This window comes from Cucurbita moschata, unplaced genomic scaffold (genome assembly GCF_002738365.1).
Source record: "Cucurbita moschata cultivar Rifu unplaced genomic scaffold, Cmos_1.0 Cmo_Scf00051, whole genome shotgun sequence".
Classification (NCBI taxonomy): domain Eukaryota; kingdom Viridiplantae; phylum Streptophyta; class Magnoliopsida; order Cucurbitales; family Cucurbitaceae; genus Cucurbita; species Cucurbita moschata.
This window is the reverse complement of record NW_019268567.1, coordinates 1385384-1407188: the sequence shown is the minus strand read 5'-3', so window position 1 is coordinate 1407188 and position 21805 is coordinate 1385384. Positions and strand designations below refer to the sequence as shown.

The following is a 21805-nucleotide window of genomic DNA, read 5'->3' as shown; positions in this document are numbered from 1 at the left end:
TTCTGGGAACAATTATTTGCTTTTTCTTGTATGATAATCTTACGTTCGAGGCTTGAATTCATTGTTTTTGTGAGACTCCACGTCGATTGGAGGGAATGAAACACTCTCTTTAGTAGACATGTTTTAAAATCGTGAGGCTGATGATGATATGTAACGAGTCAAAGCGAATAATATCTTTAGCAGTGAGCTTGAGATGTTACAAATGGTATTAGAGTTAGGTGTTGGGCGGTGTGCAAACGAGGACGTTAGGCCTCAAAGGAGGTGGATTGTGGATCTCATATCGGTTGGAGAGAGGAACGAAACTTCTACCTAGTAGACGCATTTTAAAACCGTAAGTTTGATGGCGATATGTAACGGGCCAAAGTAGATAATATCTTTTAACGGTGGGCTCGAGATGTTAGAAATGGTATTAGAGTCAGACACCCAATTTTGTGACAACGAGGATGCTAGGCCTCAAAGGGGTCGATTGTAGATCCCATATCAGTTAGAGAGAGAAACGAAACATTTGTTATATCCGAGGTTGATGACGATATGTAATGGACCAAAACAGATAATATCTTTTAGCAGTGGGTTTGGAATGTTACAAATGGTATTAGAGTTAGGCACCAAGTTTTATACCAACGAAGATGTTAGGCCCCAAAAGGGTGGATTGTGGATCCCATATCGGTTAGAGAGATGAACGAAATATTCGTTATATAAAGGTATAGAAACCTCTTTCTAGTAGGCGCATTTTAAAATCATTAGGCTGACAACGATATGCAATGGGCCAAAGCGTGACGACGATACGACTAAAACGGACAATATCTTTTAACAATAGGCTGGACTATTAAAATTTTAGTCTTAAAACAAAGTAATACAAAAATAAATATAAGAGTTTAAAAGAAAAATTAATACTTTATTTAGAACCAATGAAGAAGCTATACGTATGAAAGTATAAAATTGGTAATACTGCAAAGATACCGATTAAAAAAAAAAAAAAAAAAAACTACGAAGAGGCGATTTTCCATCACAGGGAATAGGAAGCAACGGTAAACGACGCTTCCGGGACCGGAGCGATTGTGACAGGGAGCTTCAGAATTTGATTCATATTACATCAATCGCTCTTGGCGACTCGGTCATTGTCGTCGATCAATCGCCATCTTCTGATGATATTAACTTGGGGAACCCATTAATCCATTTCGCCGTCTTTGCCTGAATGCTTCAGCGTTTCGTTTCGAGTTCTTGATCCATGCAGATGACGTCCTTCTTGGCACCTACTCAACGCTATGCCTCCGGAGCATTGTTTGCACTTGCGCTTCATCAGGCCCAGATCCATCAGACGCGCCCTTTAGGGCACTCCGACGATGAACCTCTGGTGGAGGAGCGAACGAGTAGTTGTAGCGGCAGTAGCAGTGATTCGGTCTCTGATGATCCCGAGCTTTGGGTCCATGAGTCATCGGGCCTACTTCGTCCTGTATTCATGTTCGTTCCTACCTTGTTCATTTCCGTGTGAAATTTACTATTTGTCTTATGTTGTTCATTCTACAATTGGCTTTCACGTCGTTTGGTTGATTTTGCTTCTGGCATGCTGTTTCAGTTTATTTCCTGATCGATCATATTTGATTCTGGATGTTGTTATTGGTAAATTTTTTTCGTTATATGATTGGTTTGAATAGATTAAGAAGATGAATTAACTCAACAATTTTTCAGATTCACGGGTGGTTTAACATGATGAAAATTCAGAGTTTGGAAACGCAACTGTTTAATTTGTGAAATTCAGAAACTAGTTTTTTTGAATGGTACTTGTTGGATGTGACCCTTGATCGGAATTATGTCGAAACAAGTAAAAGAGGAAAATGAAAACTTCGAGAGAAAGCCCAAAGAGGACAATATCTACTAGAGTTGGGCCAAATGATATCAAAGCTAGACACTGGGCGATGTGCCAGTGAGGAGGCTGAGCCTCTAAGGGGGTGGACATGAGGCAATTTGCCAGCAAGGACGCTGGCCTCAAAGGGAGGTGGATTTGGTGGGGGTCCAACATCAATTGGAGAAAGGAACGAGTGCCAGCGAGAACACTGGCCCCAAGGGGGGGGATGGATTGTGAGATCCCACATCGGTTGGGGAGGAGAACGAAACACCTTATAAGGGTGTGGAAACCTCTCCGTAGCAGACGCATTTTAGAAACCTTGAGGGAAAGCCCAGAGAGACAATATCTGCTAGTGGTGGGCTTGGGCCGTTACCGTCCTTGGTGTTGGTCTTCCTTCAATGAAATTTATTGATTTTTCTTTTTAGGTGGAAAAACTAACTTTCCTCGAGATTGTTGAATGTTTATAAGAAATGGAGCCATAACATGTCTAGAAGTAGAATGTTTAAAAGAAACGAAACCATAAGTATTGTTTCATTTTAAGAAGAGCAAGCTTAAGAACTTGGGATTTTCTATTTCAACGTTTTCCTAGTTATTTATTTTGCAAGAATTTGTTGGTCGATCTTCCCAGGAATGTCTCAATGTTGATTTTCACACAATCAGGTTTTTAGAGATCGACTCTGCAGCTTGGCCTGGACTCGAGGAAACTTCAGGATCCGGTACAGCTAAGCATCACATTGGAGCAGTACGTTATCTTATTTCTCTTTCTGAGCTGCTGCCCATAAATTATGATACCATTAATCTATTAATCATCATTGCACTTTTTGCTGTGGCATAGCCTATTAGACTTATCTATTTCATATGTCTCTGCGTGTAAATACGTTATAGATATTATACGTGATTCCCCGTTGTGTAATTTGATCTGTAACACATTTTTATATAACTTCTGTCTCAGTTCTTGCGGTTGCTATCAGAGGACAAAGAAAATTCTTCTGAGATGGTAGAACGGGAACTTGCTCTATCAAAATCTGTTGATGGTATAGCAGATAACATGGAGAAGAATTTTATAAATTCTCAGTCCAATGAAAAATGTCTTGAATATGAACATGAATGGCGAGAGAAGTGCTTGTCTTCCAAGGAAAAATTGAATTTTGATGAATTTGACAAGCAAACAGAAGGCACTGATGATAATGCAGTGGTTGTTAAACGGCCAGATGGTGGAGCATGGATTGAGACTATTGAGCAACCAATTGAAGAGGAAAAAATGCTTAGCTACCGGAGAAAAGTGGTTGTTCTCTATGAGCTTCTATCTGCTTGTTTGGCTGACTTAAGCGTAGACGACAAGAAAAAATCCCGGAAAAGAAAAGGTTATGATGCCCGGCATCGTGTGGCTTTGAGGTTACTATCAACCTGGGTCGATATCAAGTGGATAAAACTGGTTTGCACGCTCAACTTTTGTTATTTATTTATTTGTCATTATTACAGAGATCACACCTCTTTCCACACTACTCATCACCTTCTGTGCTGCAGACAAAAAAAGGAAAAAAAGAGCACCCTGTACTAGTTTCTTTAATCAAGATTCTCTAAACCCATTTTTCCCAATTCCCTTGTATTCCAGCTTCAAATTTTCATAAAGATACCACAGCTCCCATTGCATCCTTCTCCAATTCATCCTTCTTATAGTTAATTGTAGGAATCAGATTTTTATAACTCTGTCTCCCCTGTGGTACTATTCTTTCCTTCACTATTTCCTTTTTGGTATGAGTGTTAGTTGTAGTCCTGCCTGTGTCAAGTACTTCACCAAACTTTCATATAGCAATACTTATTTCATGAACTGTTGGTGAAGGTCCTCTGTAACTTCCATCATAAACAATCGTTTTCTGTTCCTTTATTTTCCACTGATCTTCTGTGAATAAGAAATTTAAAAAGTTTTTTCCTTTTCAAATAATTTAACTAGTCCAACATTATGTTTCTTATCATTACTTTGTTCATTTTTTAATTCATCAGTTTCCTCCTTTTACTCACAAACAGGACGATGAGTCTAACTACTAATACAGGAAGCATCATAATCACCCAACATATTTTCTTCAAAATCTGCATCCGAGCCCAATGCAAAAAAATGCATGTTGGGTCTTTCTTTTTATGAACCTTTATTGACTTCTTCCTCGACCACTTTTTTTTTTTCACAGAGCTGGTCCAAAAACTGAGATTTATTATTATTGTTGTTGTTGTTGTTGCTGCTGCTACAAACAATATAGGTGCTCGAACCTTAAATGAAAAATAGTAGATGTTAGTGTGATACAATTGCCTATAAATCATAAATTGTACTTTTTTTTCTTCACTAAAATATGTGGACCCAATTTATAATTTAGTATTGCTTTCAGTATATCTCATACCACAACTACGTGAACTTGCATTCAGGTTTTTTTCTCTGCATTCTCTTCTAGCATCACCTGAGCAATTTTCATCAACGAAGTTCTTTTTTTTATTTTAATCATTTTTAGATGATTTGTTTTCTCTTCTCTCATTCATCCCCTCCTTATGGGTGACATTTTCTGCTTTGCAGGAAGCAATTGAGACAATGGTTGCTTGCTCAGCTATGGCTATGGCTAAAAGCGTGGCAGAGATGGGTCATGAAAGCCCTACAAAGGAGAGTCACTGGGCTAAGTGGAAACGTGGTGGTATTATTGGTGCAGCTGCATTAACTGGAGGGACCTTGATGGCAATTACGGGAGGTACATGGTCTCTGAATTTCAGTATTCTATCATGTATAAGAACTACCAAAGATTCTAGGAAAATATGTTCTAGTTTAATGTTTTCTATTATTAGTAAGGAGATTTTATTTTTGTTTTCAGGATTAGCTGCACCAGCAATTGCTGCAGGTTTTGGTGCCTTAGCTCCAACATTGGGTACCATCATCCCCGTCATTGGTGCAAGCGGATTCGCTGCAGCTGCCAGTGCTGCTGGGACTGTTGCTGGATCCGTGGCTGTTGCTGCATCCTTTGGTGGTAAGATAATACATAAAAAGTTGGAAGTAATTACGTCATATAGAGTGGAAGTGGGAGTTTAGATTTACTTAAACAAATTTCTATTCATTCTATTGTCAACCTTTCGTCTTTGTTTTCTGTATTCCAACGTAATGACTATGGTAGCGATGCCAAACATCATTCCAGGGCTCCTGCTTGTTGTTATGCTCGCTAGTTCTATGCTGTAATTAAATTCATTATTCACATAACCTTATCAGACTGAAAATAATTAAAGGATTTTTAGGCAAGCTTGATGTTTTGAAAATAATCTATTGAGAACTATGCTAATACCTCTGTCTAAATATTGTTCCAACTCAGCTGCTGGAGCAGGACTTACAGGAACCAAAATGGCTAGGAGAATTGGGAGCATTGATGAGTTTGAATTTAAACCATTGGGAGAAAATCATAACAAAGGCGTGAGTATCTTGCTTGTTGCTTGGTGCATTTTGGATCTATATTAGACACATCTGTGCGATTTGTTTAATTCTATCACAAATTCATATTGTTTTCCGACATGGAAATTGATAACATCTACTTATTTCAGAGATTGGCAGTTGAGATAACTGTGTCAGGTTTTGCCTTCGATGAGAAAGATTTCATAAGGCCATGGGAAGGATTAAATAACAACTTGGAAAGGTACACCATGGTCTTAAACATACTCAATTAGGTTATCTCGAATGTGTGAGGATGTAGTTGAAGCATGTTTTGGATTTTTACTCAAATCTTTTCTTTCTTGCTCTTTAACCTGACCCTACGGTGGCACTTAATTTAAAAACTATATATTCTAATATTGTTTTATTGGGATGAACGAGCTTATTTTCTTTCCTCTGCTAATGTTTAGGTATGCACTGCAGTGGGAATCTAAAAATATAATTGCAGTGAGCACTGCAATTCAGGATTGGCTTACTTCAAGTAATTTATCTTTGAATTCCTATGCTGTTGTGACTATTAGTCAATAAAAAATTCTTCCTGCCTAAATGATGATTTTCTTTTGCTTGATAATAGGACTTGCAATGGAGTTGATGACGCGTGGTGCAATGATGACCGTTTTGAGCTCTCTTTTAGTAGCACTGGCTTGGCCAGCTACCTTACTTTCGGCTACTGATTTCATAGACAGCAAGTGGACAATTGCCGTTGACAGGTTATGATTCCTTTGATTGAAGGAGCTACCTTCAGGTTCTAAACAAGTTTTGAGCGCCAGGTGTTTTTAGAAAATATAGTAGGCGTGCAAGTTGTTCATCAATCTGGTTTCTGAAATATTAACGCTTCAAGTTTTTGCTCAAGTACATATTCTTTGTTGCTATTAGCCAATACTGAAATTTCTAGTTAGGACTGGAAACATTTGTGATGGAGCTAGTTACTAGTTGGTGGTAGTAGTTTATAAAGGAATGACGGCAAGATGGAAATGAGGAAAGTCTTCTGTTATTTCATGAGTGGAACCCCTCTTCCTAACTATAACCTGCAATGTAAATCAAATAAAATATCCAGCCAACACAATAAACAGAGCAACAATATGGTATCTGATTGCTAGCTTAATCCAAGAGTTAAAGAGAAAGAAGAAGAAAACACATAGATGCCTTGAGAGAGCTGCTGGTTCTCCCTCATCCTGATGGTTCCTCCAATTCTTGTACGAAAAATCCCTATGCAAATCCCTTCACCCTGTAACAACTTCCTCCGACTTCGGTTCTCTTGCTTTCTCAACCTTTCGAACTGTCAGCTTCTCCTTTTCCCTTTTTACCCCTCCTGCAGTTATTTTTTACCTGTAGGGCCTAACAATGCCCTCGGGGACTCTAGCACCTTGTTTTTCAGCGTGCCCCTTCCACTTGATAAGCCACTCCTCTTGGGTAGTACTAGGAGGCCAACCGATCCCAACACTTCATCCAGTTCTAACACCGAGTCTCCCACCACTTGGAAAACTAACTCCCTCCATGGCTTATCAGCAAATTTCTTGGCCCGTTCTTGTGTTTGGCTCAAATGGTTCTTTAGGGCTTGTAATGTCTGATCTCTCTCAACAAACTGCACCCCTAAAGAGTTGTTGGTGGTTCTCCATAGGGGGGCTGCCGATCATAAACAATATGGAATGGGGTTGTATGAATGGAGTTGTGGTATGTCGTGTTATACTAGCATTCTGTCCATGGATACAGTACGTCTTGAGGTACCTGTTTACAAACTCGGATTGCCCATCTGATTGGGGATGAAAATTTGTCCTCCACAGTTGGGTTCCTTGAATTTTGAACATTTCCGTCTAAAAATGGCTTACAAAAATCTTGTCGCAATCAAAGACAATTGAATTAGGATATCCATGCAGATGAACTACCTCTCGAATAGACCATACTTACGTAATCAATCAACCACGATGAAAATCCAACACTTCCTCCACATATCATTTAACTAAGTACAAAAGAACCAAAGTTCTCCCCTAAGATTGAGTCATGAAACATATAAAGAATTGAGGGAAGGAGGCTTGAGGTCTTAGATATCACCAACCATCCTTTGTAGAGCAAGTTTCCCTGTTGCAAAGTGTATCGTAATTCTTTCAGAATCTTTGCAAACTCAAAGTTTACTTCTTGGATCTCTTTCTGTACCTTGGCTAAATAAATGATGAAAAGAATAGAGAAGTTTGTTAGCTAAGCTATTTATGAATGTCTGGACAATGCATCGGCTACCTTGTTCCCGAGTCCAGTTCGATGCACAATTCCAAAGTCATACCCAAGTGTTCCGTAACCCACTTTTTGAATTACGACTGAATCTCTTTCTAGCTGAGCTGACCGTAATGCTTGTTGCTCAATTTTTACTTTGATAACATTGTTGCCATCAACTCTCATTCATAAACGGATTTAGTTTGGGCCCTCACTAACAATGTATGGCTAGAGAAAGCAACATGCTTCTCATCTTACAATTAACACAACCCCTAACCTCGTGCCTGAATCATTAGTCTTAATCACAAGAGGCAACTTGATGTCCGGCGATGCTAACATAGGGATGTCACCATAGCTCTATTAAGTCTTTTGAAGGTTGCTATAACCTCATCCATCCACTGAAAGCCTTTTTTTTGCAGTAACTGGGTGAGAGGGGATGAAGTTAAACTTAGTATGAATCAATGGGGCCTAACAGATTTCTTTCATTGCCTTTCGTAACTACAGGGACTATCACAAAATTGTAGCAATAAGATTGCCTTCTTTCATGAGTTTTAGTGCAGCATTGCAATAATTAGAAGATTGAGAACAATCTAATCAAAATCTAGTATAAAGAAAAGAAAAAGAACCGTATAGCTTGCTCCTACATGATCATGCAACTCTAGCATGAGTATCAGTCATGGGAGATGAGCTCTGCCCAGGATGGTGAAAGTGATAAAAGAGTAGACTAGTCTTATTCTCTTCATTTCTTAGTCTAGGCTATTTATCGAGATTACATGCATGCCAGAGTCTCCCGTTCCTTTCAATTAACTGCTCTGTCTTCGTGTTATGGCCTAGCTTATTAACCGGTTTTGTGTCAGACGCGTATGTATTTCCTTTCTTATATTCATCTAGAATCTGCTACATATATACGAGAGGCTTACTAGGATATCAGCTCATCGGATCTCACTGTTCTGACATTTTATTCTCACTCTAATATCTAAATTATGCTCGGACAATTTCTGAATTGTATTTTTCAAAGAAATCTTTTGCCTTTGATTTTCTGTATAGATCAGACAAAGCTGGTCGAATGCTGGCAGATGTGTTGTTGAAAGGTTTACAAGGGAACAGGTGCAACACTCTTACCTTAAAGTTAGAAGTTTGTTCTATTTTTCAGAAAATGATGATAGCTTCTCCCACGATAATTGTAGGCCTGTGACACTTGTGGGGTACTCACTGGGTGCACGTGTAATATTCAAGTGTCTCCAATATTTGGCTGAGACTGAAAAAAGCGGTAATCATCATTTCCCAATATTCTTCTCTTTTATGAATTATTTTACCATATCTAAATGTTATCAGCCGAGCTCGTGGAAAGAGTGGTTCTTCTTGGAGCACCCATATCAATTAAAGATCAGAACTGGGAAGCTGCTAGAAAGGTGACCATATGTTCTACACTACAAAGCACTTTCCTCAACTTGTTTTTTTCTATTCCTATGTGCAAGTATTTCACTAATAACTACACATTTCATATCCTTTAACTGCTACTGTTTCACAGATGGTAGCTGGAAGGTTTGTGAACGTATACTCCACAAATGATTGGATGCTTGGAATTGCTTTCCGTGCCAGGTACTGATAGAGAATTTGAAGCTGACTTGAATTCAAGTCAGCTTCTATCATCATATATTAGATCGGAGCATTTCTCAATGGGGTTTTATACAAATGTAAACTGAGTTTCAAAATAATGTCAATTTAGTGTGAATTCTGTTTTAGACATCTTTAAAAGATGAGAAACCCCAACTCACCAAATTCTATATGTTCAAGAAAATATGATATGCAAGTTTCTCTCCTGTGCATTTGCGAAGCGTTCCAACTCACTTTTGTTTCCTCTACAGTCTTCTTACTCAAGGGTTAGCCGGAATTCAACCTATCGACGTCCCTGGCATTGAGAATGTAATATAACTATCTATTCTAGTTTCCTCATTGTTCACCTGTTCTTTAGAATTTTCTGATGATCATAGAATCTATAGTTTATGTTTACATTTGGTAAAATTGCAAAATTTACATTAGAAATGGTTACATTGCGTCTAATCTTCTTGGTCTAGGGGAAATTTTGCATGTCCTTTTATATTTCCAGGACCCAAACTCCCAGTTCTTTTATAAAACTGCTGTTAGGGGACCGTAATGGCTATTCACTGGATTTGCAGGTTGATGTGACAGATGTGATTGAAGGTCACTCCTCCTATCTATGGGCTACTCGCCAAATCTTGGAGCAGCTTGAACTGGAAACCTATTATCCAGTTTTTAGTAGTTCTGGTAAGCAATAGGGGGAGGTGATATGCATGTTCTATTCTGCGTTTGATGCTTTATAGGAGTGTTACTCTGTGTTCCCGGTGGTCGTAGTCGCGACTGCCGAGGTCTGTGTCGAGTTTCGTGGGATGATGGAAAGCCAGCTGCATTCTTAATGTTGTATGTCTGAAAACCAAAAGGAAAAAATGAAGGTTGCTGATTGATTTGTGATGAAGAAAACTGTTTAAGAGTCGTGTAACCATTGGTTACATTAGGAGCCAGGCTTGGTCCCCTTTTATTATCATTGTAAGAAAGGAAACTTTATAAGATGACAAATCACTCTTGAGAAGATACTTAGAAAGACGGTCTATGCAGTTGATTCTACCCGAACTAAAAAATGTTTCGATCTAATGGAAATATTGTTCTTATTTACATATTTATGATAGTTCTCATTTTGAATTGACGCAAGATTATATTTATGATTGTTCTTGTTTCACGTGTTCAATTACTTTTTATATATTTATATGTTACGATTAAGAAATTATATTGAATGTATTCTTTATTGATTTTTTTGTCAATGTCAAAATGGACGTATGAAAAGGTTTGTGACTTGTTTCAATGTCTAAATTCTTGAGTCATATTCCAAATATAGACTCCACTTTGGAACACGTTCAATTTAGACGTGTTTAACCCGATAACCCGATTCTAAACAATTTGACTAATTTCAACTTCAGTTTGTTAGGTCAACTCGATCAAGCTAAAAATAAAGTTGAGTTGAATTTTTTTTTGAAAACTTCAAAATTTAGGTCGATTCAAAAGTTGACATTCAAAAGTTGATTCAAAATTTCAAAAGTAACGTTCTCATTGGGGTCAGGTTGGGTTGGATGATGAAAGTCTCAAATCGGCTAGTTTAGGGAATGATCATGAGTTTATAAGTGAGGAATGAAGAATAAGGCCTTTTGGGGAAGCGCAAAGCAAAGCCATAAGAGCTTATACTTAAAGTGGACAATATCATACGATAAGAGCTTATACTTAAAGTTGACAATATCATACGAGTGTGGAGAGTCGTGTTCGTTTAACAAAGTTATTAATTTTATTTTGAAATAAAATTTTACCCGTTTGTATTCAAAACTAACTATTTCTTTTTATTTTTATTTTAGCATATTAACATTTGATAAACTAAGAAGAAATTATTTTGCAATACCTAAGAAATTTAAATTTTCCATGTGAAAGGTGATTGGAAGCTTTGCGTCTTTGAACCGTCCGTTTTTTTGTTCATCACAGGAAAAAAGAAAAAGCTTAAGAATTTGAGGCGTCTTCTTCATTCCAATTCCTCCGAAATTGATCGACCCTCGAAGTTCTTTGTTTGCTCGCGAAGCTACCGCGGGATTTCCACGCCCTTGCTCGCTTTTGACTATTTGTTGCCTGTGATAATCTTCATCTTCATCTTTATTGGCTCTCTTCCCTACAAAAAGGGGGTTTTCGCTCTATATTCTTTTTGTTAATCCGTTTGGAACTTTGAAGATCTTGTTTCTTGCTTCGATCTTGTACCGTACAGAGGTTAGTTTAATGGCTAAATTCTTTCTTTCCTTCCTTTTCTTTTTGTTCTTTGTGGATAAGGGGAAAAAATGGTCCAGCAAAATGGTAGTTATCTAGTTCTTTTGCTTGTATTTTTTTGGGTCGTAGATTTCGGAGTGAAATTGATGAACCTAGAAAGGGTTGATGATTGAGCGATTGTATTATTAGGTTTTTTTTTTTTTGTAGTTTTGTTGGTTTCTTGAATTGGTGGGACTCTGTGGCAGGATTGTAATGAATGTTTCCCTGTTTTTTCAACTAAAATTTCTGAACTACAATGGAATTTCTAGGGTTTCGTGAATCGAGTTTTGTGAAAAAACGTTCGCAATGTTGCTGCAGAGTCGAATGGCCGCTGGTGCGGCTTGTAAACGGGTGGGGCAATCGTTAGCCAATTCAGGTTTGCAAAGGTTTGGAGTCCCGAAGGCGTCTTCGTTTGAAAGCGCAATTTCCGACCATTCTGCAAATACTTCATTGGCGGCATCCATCTCCTTGATTTCTCGGTACAGACACTGTGAACGTAGGCAGATCTCTCAGCTTGCGAAATCTAACGGGAAGCGATTGTTTCTAGTCGACACTTTAGCCCTAGTAATTTCGCTCTCTTTATTCTTTGCTTTTTCTCGGTTTTGTTACATTGTTCTTCGATTTTTATCAATCGCTTGCATTATAATCCACCATGGGGGTGGAATGAGGAAGTTAAGAATTTATGCACTCTCATGAGGGCTGCTTGAAAATGATATGATTCCTTTTCTTTCAGGTTAGGAAATTGGAGGGTCAAGGGGTGCCCTCAAATCAAGCTGAGGCAATAACAGCTGCCATTACTGAAGTGTTAAATGATAGCTTGGAAAACATATCTCATTCATTTGTTTCAAAGGGGGAGATGCAGAAAGTGAGTGTTTAAGTACTTTACTTTTACATGTTTTCTATTCAGCTAATGTCGGTGTAGTTCAATGATGACGAAAAGCTAAAGTTTTTGGTGATACGAGCGTGTATAACATCTATCATTTTACCTTCTTTTGTATTGTTTGCGTCCTACCAACCTTTAAATGGATATCTTTATTATATGTTTGTAGGTTGAAATGATCCAGGATTCAAATTTGTCAAAATTCAAATCTGAAGTTCAAAGTTCACAGGTACCAAAATTTGTAGACTTGCCCTATCCTAGTTTACTTTCTTGGTCTTGTTAGATGATGGTATCCATGTATAATACTCTCTAATTTGTTTGGTTTAGCAACAAACTAAAGATGGAAACCTTAAATAAAAATGAGTATTTAGTTTCCATTGGAGTCCTGTATCATAATATACTCAAGAATGTTGTTGCACGCAATACGTGAAATAATTAAGTTTGATTAACGCTTGAACTACCATGAGTTGGTTCAGTAGTCAAAGCGACAACAATAAACTTATATGTTTTTTAGGTTACGGGATTAATTCTTAGTGGCAGTCTATTCAAGATGCCAAATGGCTTACTAATATCAGGGGTCGTGACCAAATGTTGCATGTTTCGGATAATGTGGGTGGGAGGACCAAGCGTCTTGGGGCATGAGAGTTTTATACAGTATCTGACCAAATGTTGGATTGTTTGTTCATGTCTCTGACCATTGGATTGAACACATGGGTATGTAGGGGCACCATTTTTCTTTATTGGGACACGAGACCGAAAAACTCCGAAATGATATCGAGAAGATGCGTAGTGAGTTGAGGTTTGTGTTACCGTACCTCAGTTTTTATGAAATGTATACTAGCTTCATATTTTGACATTAACTTGTTCTCTCTTGAATTAATCTTATTTGTGCAAAGACCTTTAACTATGGTGCAGGTATGAAATCGACAAAGTCACAGCTGGACAGCGATTGGATTTGAATCTCGAAAGAGGGTAAGTATACTTTTTCACGTAAAAGAAAGAGTACATTTTGGTTTGATTTGAGCTTTGCTTACAAATTCTATTGTTCATAAGTGCAGGAGGATACGGGATGAGCTAGCTAATCAGAATGCTGAAACAACTAACCTGACGAATAAACTCGATCGGGTAAGACCAACCTCCTGAAGAGAATGTTGGACAATTTTAGATAAAGTTTCTTAGTTTAGATAAGCAAATTAACATACAAATTATAGACTTAAAAAAGACTTTAAAATTCATTGAAACTTTGTTTACTTGTTCTAGATAGAAAAACAATAGCCTTAGGCTGTGTTAGAAGAACAATTCTGTGGGTTTTTCTGCTGTGTGAGTTGGGGTAGGCTGCAAAAAACCCGAGTGCAGCTCGGGATGCTCCCAAATATCGCTCGTCTGAGTTTTAACTCGTCTTCCTAAAAATTTTCAGGAAATTCATGGTCTGAGGGCACAGCTGGAAGCTGCCAAATACGATGTAATAAAATACTGCATTGGAACCCTTGTTTCCATCTCTGCTGTTGGTCTGGCTGTGTTGCGCATCTTAATGTAAACAGTTCAAAATCATGAACTGGTTTGGGGGATTGATCAAGAATTTGACAAGATTATTGTGTACTTTCAGTTTTTTTTGTTCTTTTAACCTTCTTTTAGAGAGGATTCTGGGAAGTTGAGCTATTTTCTCCGAGAGAGTTTCCATGTTTTATTTGTTTTGTCATGGAAATGGACCTCGTAGCCATTTGAATTGTTCTCATTGTTCTCATTTGAGAATATGATTATAGATAGTGATAATAACCATTGTTGTAATTTTATGTGGTCAGGGGATGTTCAACTCATTAGTATCCATGCTCTTGTGCCTTTTCTCTAATTTCTCTTACCATTTTGTAGTTCAGCAAAATTTAAATCAAATCAAATATACTTTATCTTAATTAGTTGAATGTCCTTGTGGATATCTTTTATCTTAATTGGTTGAATGTTCTTGTGGATCGGACATTAATCCTCTCATACCCACTAATTGGTGTACTCTGGAACCTGGGGGTTGCTCCGAGAAATCTCCTTATCCTCTTAATTATTTTAAATTTTGTACTTAAACTAGCAAAGGAGAAAAGGCACGGTTAAACTAAAAAAGTAAAAATTAAAATCAATTAAACGATATGTGATAATTATCGAAATATTAACGATAATTGGGCCATCAATGTGGGCTTCCATATAGCAGAGATTTATGGGCCTTTAATGTGGGCCTCCATCTAGTAGAGCTTTATGGGCCTTCAATGTGGGCTTCCATCTAGCAGAGATTTATGGGCCTTTAATGTGGGCCTCCATCTAGTAGAGATTTATGGGCCTTCAATGTGGGCTTCCATCTAGTAGAGACTTATGGGCCTCCAATGTGGGCCTCAATTAAAAAGTGAGAAGCCCAGACCCAATAAAGTGGCAGATTTTATTTATTTTTCATTTATCAGGGAAAAAAAATTGATAATAATTTTTTCTTAAAAAAATTCAAAATTTAAAGACTTGAAGAGAAAATAACCATAAAAGTTGGAACTAGACATATTATTTAGACTTAAATATTAATTCTTCCCATTTTTCATTTTTCTAATTTAAATATTTTGTTTTCACTAAAATTAAATATAAAAAAACTAATTTTTACCATTAAAAGATGAAAATTTAATTTGAAGGTGTTAATGGATGGGTAATTTGGAAGCTAATTGACTTCTAATTAATAATAAATTTCCCACTTGCATAAGTATTTACTTTAATTAATATAATTTAATTTTATCTTTGCAGTCTTCCTCTTCGTCGGTCAATTTGAATTTTACGTAACTCAACTGGTAAAGATAATCTCTCTAATAAAACGAGGTCAAACGTTCAATTTCAATTTTCGATATTATTGAATTTTGACCTAAAACGGTCAATGATTCATGATGTGCACACTTTACCCAATGTGTGTAAAAGAAAGCCTTTACTTTATTTCTCCACCGTTTTGAGCAACTAAAATTCATTTATGATATCTTTCATTAAAAACAATACATACCCATAAAAATCGGAGAATTATTTTTGTGTTTTATAAGCATTTGACTTATTTCAATTTTTTTTTAACAATTCCCGAACCTACTAGACACATTTTAGCCAAGCTAAAAATTCCTCGCCATTGAAGTTAACAAAATTGTCATGGTCACTGTTGGCTTCAACGACGTCACAACCTATATCTTCCTTACATTTATCGTCGTGGGTGTGAGAAACCCTTTTAACAATGACTAAAACATAAACTTTAACGAGATCGTTTACTTATAATAAACGGATGAAAATGAAAACTTTAAGGTTAAAGATTTTGAGGGATGATTTTACTAAATTGCCCTTGGAGGGATGGGAGTAATGAATGTTTTGTCCCATAAGGAAGAGGGAATCATTGGAGTTTGGTGGGTCGGCGACAAAAGCTGGGCCATTGTCATTTGTCATTGCCTTTCTACCACTTTTTTTCTTCACTTTCCTTCCAAGCCATGTCTTGTCCCTCCACTCTTTTTCAACCATTCCCCCCCTTCCACAAAAGGGTATTTTTGGAAATTATTTTTTTTGAATCGAACTCGAAATTTTCGGTTGGTCGAGTCCGTTAGTGACTCGAACAACTCGAACAGAGTTTACAACCCAACCTAACTCTATATTTCCACAATATGTTATATTAATAACTAAAATCTCGTAAAACTCAAATATCAAATATTTACAAATCACAACGCATCACAACATTCATTACAAATATCAAATATTCTTAATTTCCATAATAATCTTAAAAACAGAACAAAGTTGGATTAGATTGTAACCATATTTTCGAGTTAGCCAAGTTCACTCGACAAAACGTTTGCTAATAACCCAAATTGAAAAAAATCTAACCCAACTCGATTAAGTTGGACTAATCCGGAATGGTCAAGTTATCAGGTCATATGAATACCCGATCATTTTTTGAATTAACTAAACTTATTATTTAACTTTTTAAATTTCTTTTTATTTTCCATACCACTTTTTTGCATTCCAATCAACCCAACAACCTAAAAGAGGAAAAAGAAAAAGAAAAAGAAAAAGAAAAAAGAAAAAAGAAAAAAGAAAAAAAGAAAAAAAAGAAAAGGGTAAATTAGGAATATGATAATTATTTATTAACTTTATTGTCAGCTGTAATTAGTCGGTGTTTTTGGGAGGCGGATTTAGGGTTAATCACGCCATTTAAATTTAGAAATTAGAATACGACGAGCGGGAAAAATATTCCTCTAAACGGCCGCCGATTAATCGCCATGCACGTGACCCTTTTTCCCCTTTTTATTATTTATTTTTATCTCTATCAATTTATTTATTTAATTTTAATTACTAAATTTTATGTAATTACTTCACTCATTTATTAAATTGTAGCGTACGCGTATGCCTCTTTACTATAATAATTCTAATATTTAAAAATTTGCGTGACTCTCATACATTTTTTAATTTTAAATTATTTACTATAAATCCAACAATTTTTTTTTTAAAATTTATTGGTGTTTTTTAATTATTTAAAAAAACTATTTATAAATAAAATTATTCAGACAATACATCACTAACATCAGTTAAGCCAATTAATCTAAATTTTTTAGTTTTTTTTGGTTGGATAGTCTGTATTAACTGAATTCTCGAGTCATATGAATACTCCTGTCATTACTGATATGAACCATAACAACTAAAGTAACCCTTTTTGTTATAAATTCGAATTGAAGATATGTTACATTTGAAATAAGTTGATGGCATATTTTTAAAATAATTTTTAAAAAAAATTAAAAAAATAAATAAAGGGGCAGTTTTAGCATAGGGGGGCACGGACGCTTTCAGGCCTCATTCAATGCTCCTTACAGAACTCACCATCCATTTTTGTTCCCAAACAAACTCCATTTTCATCCTTCTCTCTCTCTCTCTCTCTCTTCACCGGCTTATCGGACCATGGAATGTGTTGATGGAGCTCTCGAGATTCTTCAATTGAGCCCACAGCTCTGTTTTCGCGATAATGGCTGTTTTAATCCCCAGAATCTTCCCACCTCCGATGATTTCTTTGTCGACCAACTCCTCGATTTCTCCAATGATGATCAATTTGTTCAAGACCAGACCCCCGACGAGGACGAACACGACCACGATGACTCTGTTTCTCTTTCCGGTCGAGAAATTCATCAGAACTCCATTGTTTCCGATCATCCTTCTTTACCCTCCGGCGAACTTACCGTTCCGGTGTTGTTTTTGTTTCCTTTCCCCTGTTTTTTGAACAGAGTTGCGGGGGTTGTTTTTTTTTTTTTTTTTTTAATTTCGGTAATATTGATGAAGGTTTTGCTGTTTTTAACAGGTGGATGATTTAGCAGACCTCGAATGGTTATCTCATTTCGTTGAGGATTCTTTCTCTGGATTCTCGGCTTCTTTCCCCTCCGCCGGAATTTCTTCCTTGGTGAAATCGTCAAAGGACTCCGCCGCCGTAGACAAGAAACCGAGCCACGGTGGTTCCATTTCGCCGCCGGAGAACTGTTTCAAAACTCCCATTCCAGTTAAGGCTAGAAGCAAACGGACGAGAACTGGCGGTCGAGTTTGGTGCCTCGCCTCACCGTCGTTGACCGAGTCATCCTCAAGTTCCACAACGTCGTCGTCCTCCTCCTCGTCGCCGGCTAGTCCTTGGCTTATACTTCCCGACCGTTACGAACCGGAAATTCCAAAGAAGAAACCAAGGAGAAAGTCGTTATCAGAAAAGCCCAAAACCAACGTCGGAGCTCAGCCTCCACGGCGGTGCAGCCATTGCGGAGTCCAGAAAACCCCCCAATGGAGAACCGGCCCCCTCGGAGCCAAAACTGTCTGCAACGCTTGCGGCGTCCGATTCAAATCGGGTCGACTATTACCCGAATACCGACCCGCCTGTAGTCCAACTTTCTCCAGCGAATTGCACTCCAACCACCACCGGAAAGTCCTCGAGATGCGCCGTAAAAAGGAAATCGCCGCCCCGGCCGAGTTATTGACCTTAGAACAGAAATAGCATACCGTAGTTGAGGCGGGCCACCGGAGGAGGAGGAGGAAGAGAAGAGTAAAGTTTAGGTAAGGAACCGGATTTATCGAACCCGGTTCAATTAATCCGAGTTAGTATACATTTTCCCCCTCCTCGGTTCGCCGTAGGTTTGTAGCAATGTACGTACGTAACCGTCTAGAGAAAAAAAAATTATTATGTATTTCTAAATTTGAATTTCTTTTATTATTAAAATTTTAGATTAAATCACATTTAACTTCAAAATGTATTTTTCACATTAACTTCCGTATTTTATAACGTAATTTATTTTATTATAGAAGAATAATACACGTAATAAATAATAATATAATATTTAATTCGACAGTTACTTAAAAAAAAAATAAATAAATAAAATATTAAATTGTCGGAGGGAGAGGAATTTGGGTGAGTTTTAAACGGCTTTAGTGGCCGTTGGAAGGCGTAAAAATTATGAACGACGAGGCGGGGCGACATATGTAATTTAACATATTAATTAACTTTAATTTCTAATTATGGCGTAATAATTAGGTCTGTTTGAAACTGTTGGGCCGTTTTGGTTTCATAAAAAAAGTCAAGGCCCATTAATTAATTTACTATTTTAAAAAAATATAGTAATTCAAGTAAAAAGGATTTCGTGTAATTTTCGTAAAAGAATAAAAATTAGATAAATAAAATAGGGGCCACGTGGTTTGGTTTGACGTGGAAAATATCAGAAAAGATCAAAGGTGAAAGACTAAAATGCCCTTGAGTGAGTTTTGCAAATTTATTACGTGGCAATCATAAGTTGGTTTTATTCATTTTATTTCTTTTTTTTTTTTTTTTTTTTTTTTTTTTTTTGGAAATTATTCACATGCAGCAATTATGGGTGTGGGTGGAGGTGGGAAATGGAATAATTATGGCAAAAAATAAAAATAAAAAATAAAAAAGGAAAAAAAATGCATTTTTTATATTTATTTTTTATTTTTCCAAAAGGCAAATTTTTGGGGGTTTCTTTTTACCTGAATTCGAGCTTATACTTATACCTATCATTGTCACACCCCACTTATATTTCTTTTTAGGAAAATTAAATTAATTAATTAATTAAAAGAAATTAAAATTCCTTTTGTGCAGTGCCCATATTTTGCAAGAATATATTCAGTTTTATTTATTTATTTATTTATTTCAAAAGGAAATATCCTTTAATGAAGAAGTTAAATTACGAGTTTAGTTTGTAAATATATATATATATATATATATATATATATTTTTTTTAATGAAGTAAATAAATTAGTCCGTTTCCAGAAAAGATAATATAAACGAGAAAATATTCAAAACCTGGAATGATTAATAGAGAAATGGGGAATTTGTGTGTTGAATTGGGATGGTTGCGTTGAAAAGAAGTGATCTTGGAATTGATTTTTAATGTAGAAAAGCAATTTGATTCAACCATAATTTGGTCCTTCCCCCATATCCCTTCCAAAAATTATGCAACAGCTTGCCCATCTCCATCATGAATTACTTCCTTTATACTTTAACGAGATTCGAGTAACGGATGAACTTTAAGCACTTTCTAATTATATACACGTTTTTGGTTTGATAATAGTAATTCTAGTTGTGTGGGTGATATAGTGTGAGATCTCACGTCGGTTGGAGAGGGGAATGTAGTATTCTTTATAAAGGTGTGAAAAGACACGTTTAAAATCTTGAGGGGAAGCTCTGAGTGAAAAGCCTAAAGTAGGGAATATTTGTTATTGGTGAGCTTGGACTGTTATAAATGGTTTCAGAAGGGCGGTGTGCTAGTGAGGACATTGGACACCAAGGGGTTGATTGTGGGTATCAGAGCCAGATGTCACAATCGCACTTTGATGGCAGCGGACTTGTGATTGTGCGGCACTCACTTCCTAACAACAAGTGAGTTAAGCCTATTCGTTCTTGCGTCGCCTACGGTCAAGCGACGTATGCTCGAGCCTTTGGCCCTGGTTCAAAAAGAAGGTTTTAGAAAACGAGAACAAAGAGATTTCAAAAGAGAGTTTTGAAAGCAAGATTTGAGAAATTGGAAATTGTGTTATATGAGAATGTAAGTAAAAAAGACAACAACAAGGGCTTACTACATAACTATAGGGCGGGAAGAATTTGAAAACTAGTCATATCCCCCTATAATACATTTTGGGGCATTTTAGCCCTTGCAAGTGTAGACACGATTATGATGAAAGGTCATACACCCTCGTATTGACCCAATATGAAATGGTAAAAACCTATCTAGGATGAAAGCATGTAAAAGGGGTTTGGAACGGGCATGCAACCATGGACAATACATCCTAGACAAGCAAGATCGGGATGTTTGTCATGCGGCCATTGACAACACGCCTTGGACATGCATGACCGTGACACCAGACACCGAGCAATGTGCCAGCATGGACGATGGACCCCAGGATCAGAATCAGACATCAGGCGGTGTACCGGCGAAGACGTGGGTCCCCAATGGGGGTGGATTGTGAGATCCCATCTCGATTGGAGGGGGATTCTCGTTGAGCCCCCGAAGGAAGGTGGATTGTGAAATCCCATTTCAATTGGAGGGGGAACGAAACATTCCTTGTAAGGGTCTCGCTGACCCCCCAAAGGGGTGGATTGTGAGATCCCATCTCAATCGGAGGGATTTCCTTGCTTGGCCCCCACAATGGTGAATTGTGAAATCTCATCTCGGTTTGAGGGGGGAACGAAACATTCCTCGTAAAAGTGTAGAAACTTGTTTTGTTACACATAAAACTGAGATTAACATGTTTTGGTAACTTGGGTCGATGAAAATTTTCTTTTTGATGGTCGGTTATTTTTCTTTGATTTTGGAATTTTTGACGTAAAATTATCGTATCTCGTGCATTATAATCTATGAGACGAGGTGGGCGGACCGATTGCGATGTGTGGTGGATTTCTAACCTAACTAGATGAGGTTAGGCATAAGGTAAGTGGGTTGGGCAATGGGTGGCCTAGTCAAGGACAAGTCCGAGAGCCCATTCATTGCCCGGAGTACCTTTAATGTACGTCACTTTGGAGCTTACAGCGACCTTGCTATATAAAAGACCATAGACATGAAACACTCCCAAACACATTTCTACGTAAACAACTTCGAGATTCAATTAAAATTTTGTAAAGTTCTAATATTAACATTTATAAGTCACAACACATCACTAACTATCAGTTACAAATGTCAAATATTATTTAATTTTTATAATAATATTAAAAATATGGTAAGGTTATAACTTAAAAAACAAGAATCACGACAAAAAAAAAAATCTTAAATTAACTAACCATTTTAAGGATGGTCGTTGATAGATAGCAACAAATGTTATTAGAATTAAATAAGAAAAAGAGTTGACTTTCTTGATTATAAAGCTGATATCTAAGATTTAGATTAATTGACTTTCTAAATATTCCACCTAATAAGGCCAAAATAGGTGGGGCAAATTGAGGCCCAATAAGCACAAATTGGATGTGACCCAAATTATGCCCAATAGGCTTCCTAATCTTCCATTTCTAATAATTAAATCTCATAAGACGCTGAGATCACTAGCA

General features: G+C 37.0%; 3 protein-coding genes across 6 annotated transcripts; all 3 read left to right on the top strand.

Annotated features, from left to right (window-relative positions):
- Positions 1–971: 971 nt before the first annotated feature.
- LOC111435939 (transmembrane and coiled-coil domain-containing protein 4-like) lies at positions 972–10181 on the top strand. 2 transcript variants are annotated; one of them, XR_002709160.1, is made up of 15 exons: positions 972–1461; positions 2507–2588; positions 2799–3281; positions 4410–4578; positions 4699–4851; positions 5188–5285; positions 5414–5505; positions 5711–5781; positions 5875–6010; positions 8561–8615; positions 8696–8778; positions 8844–8920; positions 9040–9110; positions 9377–9434; positions 9689–9875. XR_002709160.1 is itself a non-coding variant. In XM_023073565.1 (15 exons), exons 1-15 carry the CDS (start codon positions 1229–1231, stop codon positions 9806–9808), a joined length of 1986 nt encoding a protein of 661 aa, XP_022929333.1. In that variant the 5' UTR covers positions 972–1228; the 3' UTR covers positions 9809–10181. The 2 variants fall into 2 exon arrangements, 1 of the variants encoding a protein (XP_022929333.1); XM_023073565.1 differs by having other exon boundaries at positions 8556–8615; positions 9689–10181.
- A 781-nt stretch (positions 10182–10962) lies between these two features.
- LOC111435941 (protein FMP32, mitochondrial-like) lies at positions 10963–14073 on the top strand. Of its 3 annotated transcripts, none has more exons than XM_023073569.1 (8): positions 10963–11330; positions 11685–11930; positions 12100–12231; positions 12416–12475; positions 12969–13045; positions 13162–13218; positions 13305–13371; positions 13664–14073. In XM_023073569.1, the coding sequence occupies exons 2-8, from the start codon at positions 11691–11693 to the stop codon at positions 13781–13783; spliced, it is 753 nt and encodes a 250-aa protein (XP_022929337.1). In that variant the 5' UTR covers positions 10963–11330; positions 11685–11690; the 3' UTR covers positions 13784–14073. The 3 variants fall into 3 exon arrangements, with proteins under 3 accessions (XP_022929337.1, XP_022929338.1, XP_022929335.1); XM_023073567.1 differs by having other exon boundaries at positions 10979–11330; positions 11636–11930; XM_023073570.1 differs by lacking the exons at positions 12969–13045; positions 13162–13218; positions 13305–13371; positions 13664–14073 and adding an exon at positions 12761–12962 and having other exon boundaries at positions 10971–11330; positions 11636–11930.
- A 2975-nt stretch (positions 14074–17048) lies between these two features.
- Positions 17049–18448, top strand: LOC111435940 (GATA transcription factor 5-like). Its single transcript, XM_023073566.1, has 2 exons — positions 17049–17463; positions 17576–18448. The coding sequence occupies exons 1-2, from the start codon at positions 17182–17184 to the stop codon at positions 18248–18250; spliced, it is 957 nt and encodes a 318-aa protein (XP_022929334.1). The 5' UTR covers positions 17049–17181; the 3' UTR covers positions 18251–18448.
- The last annotated feature ends 3357 nt before the right edge of the window (positions 18449–21805 follow it).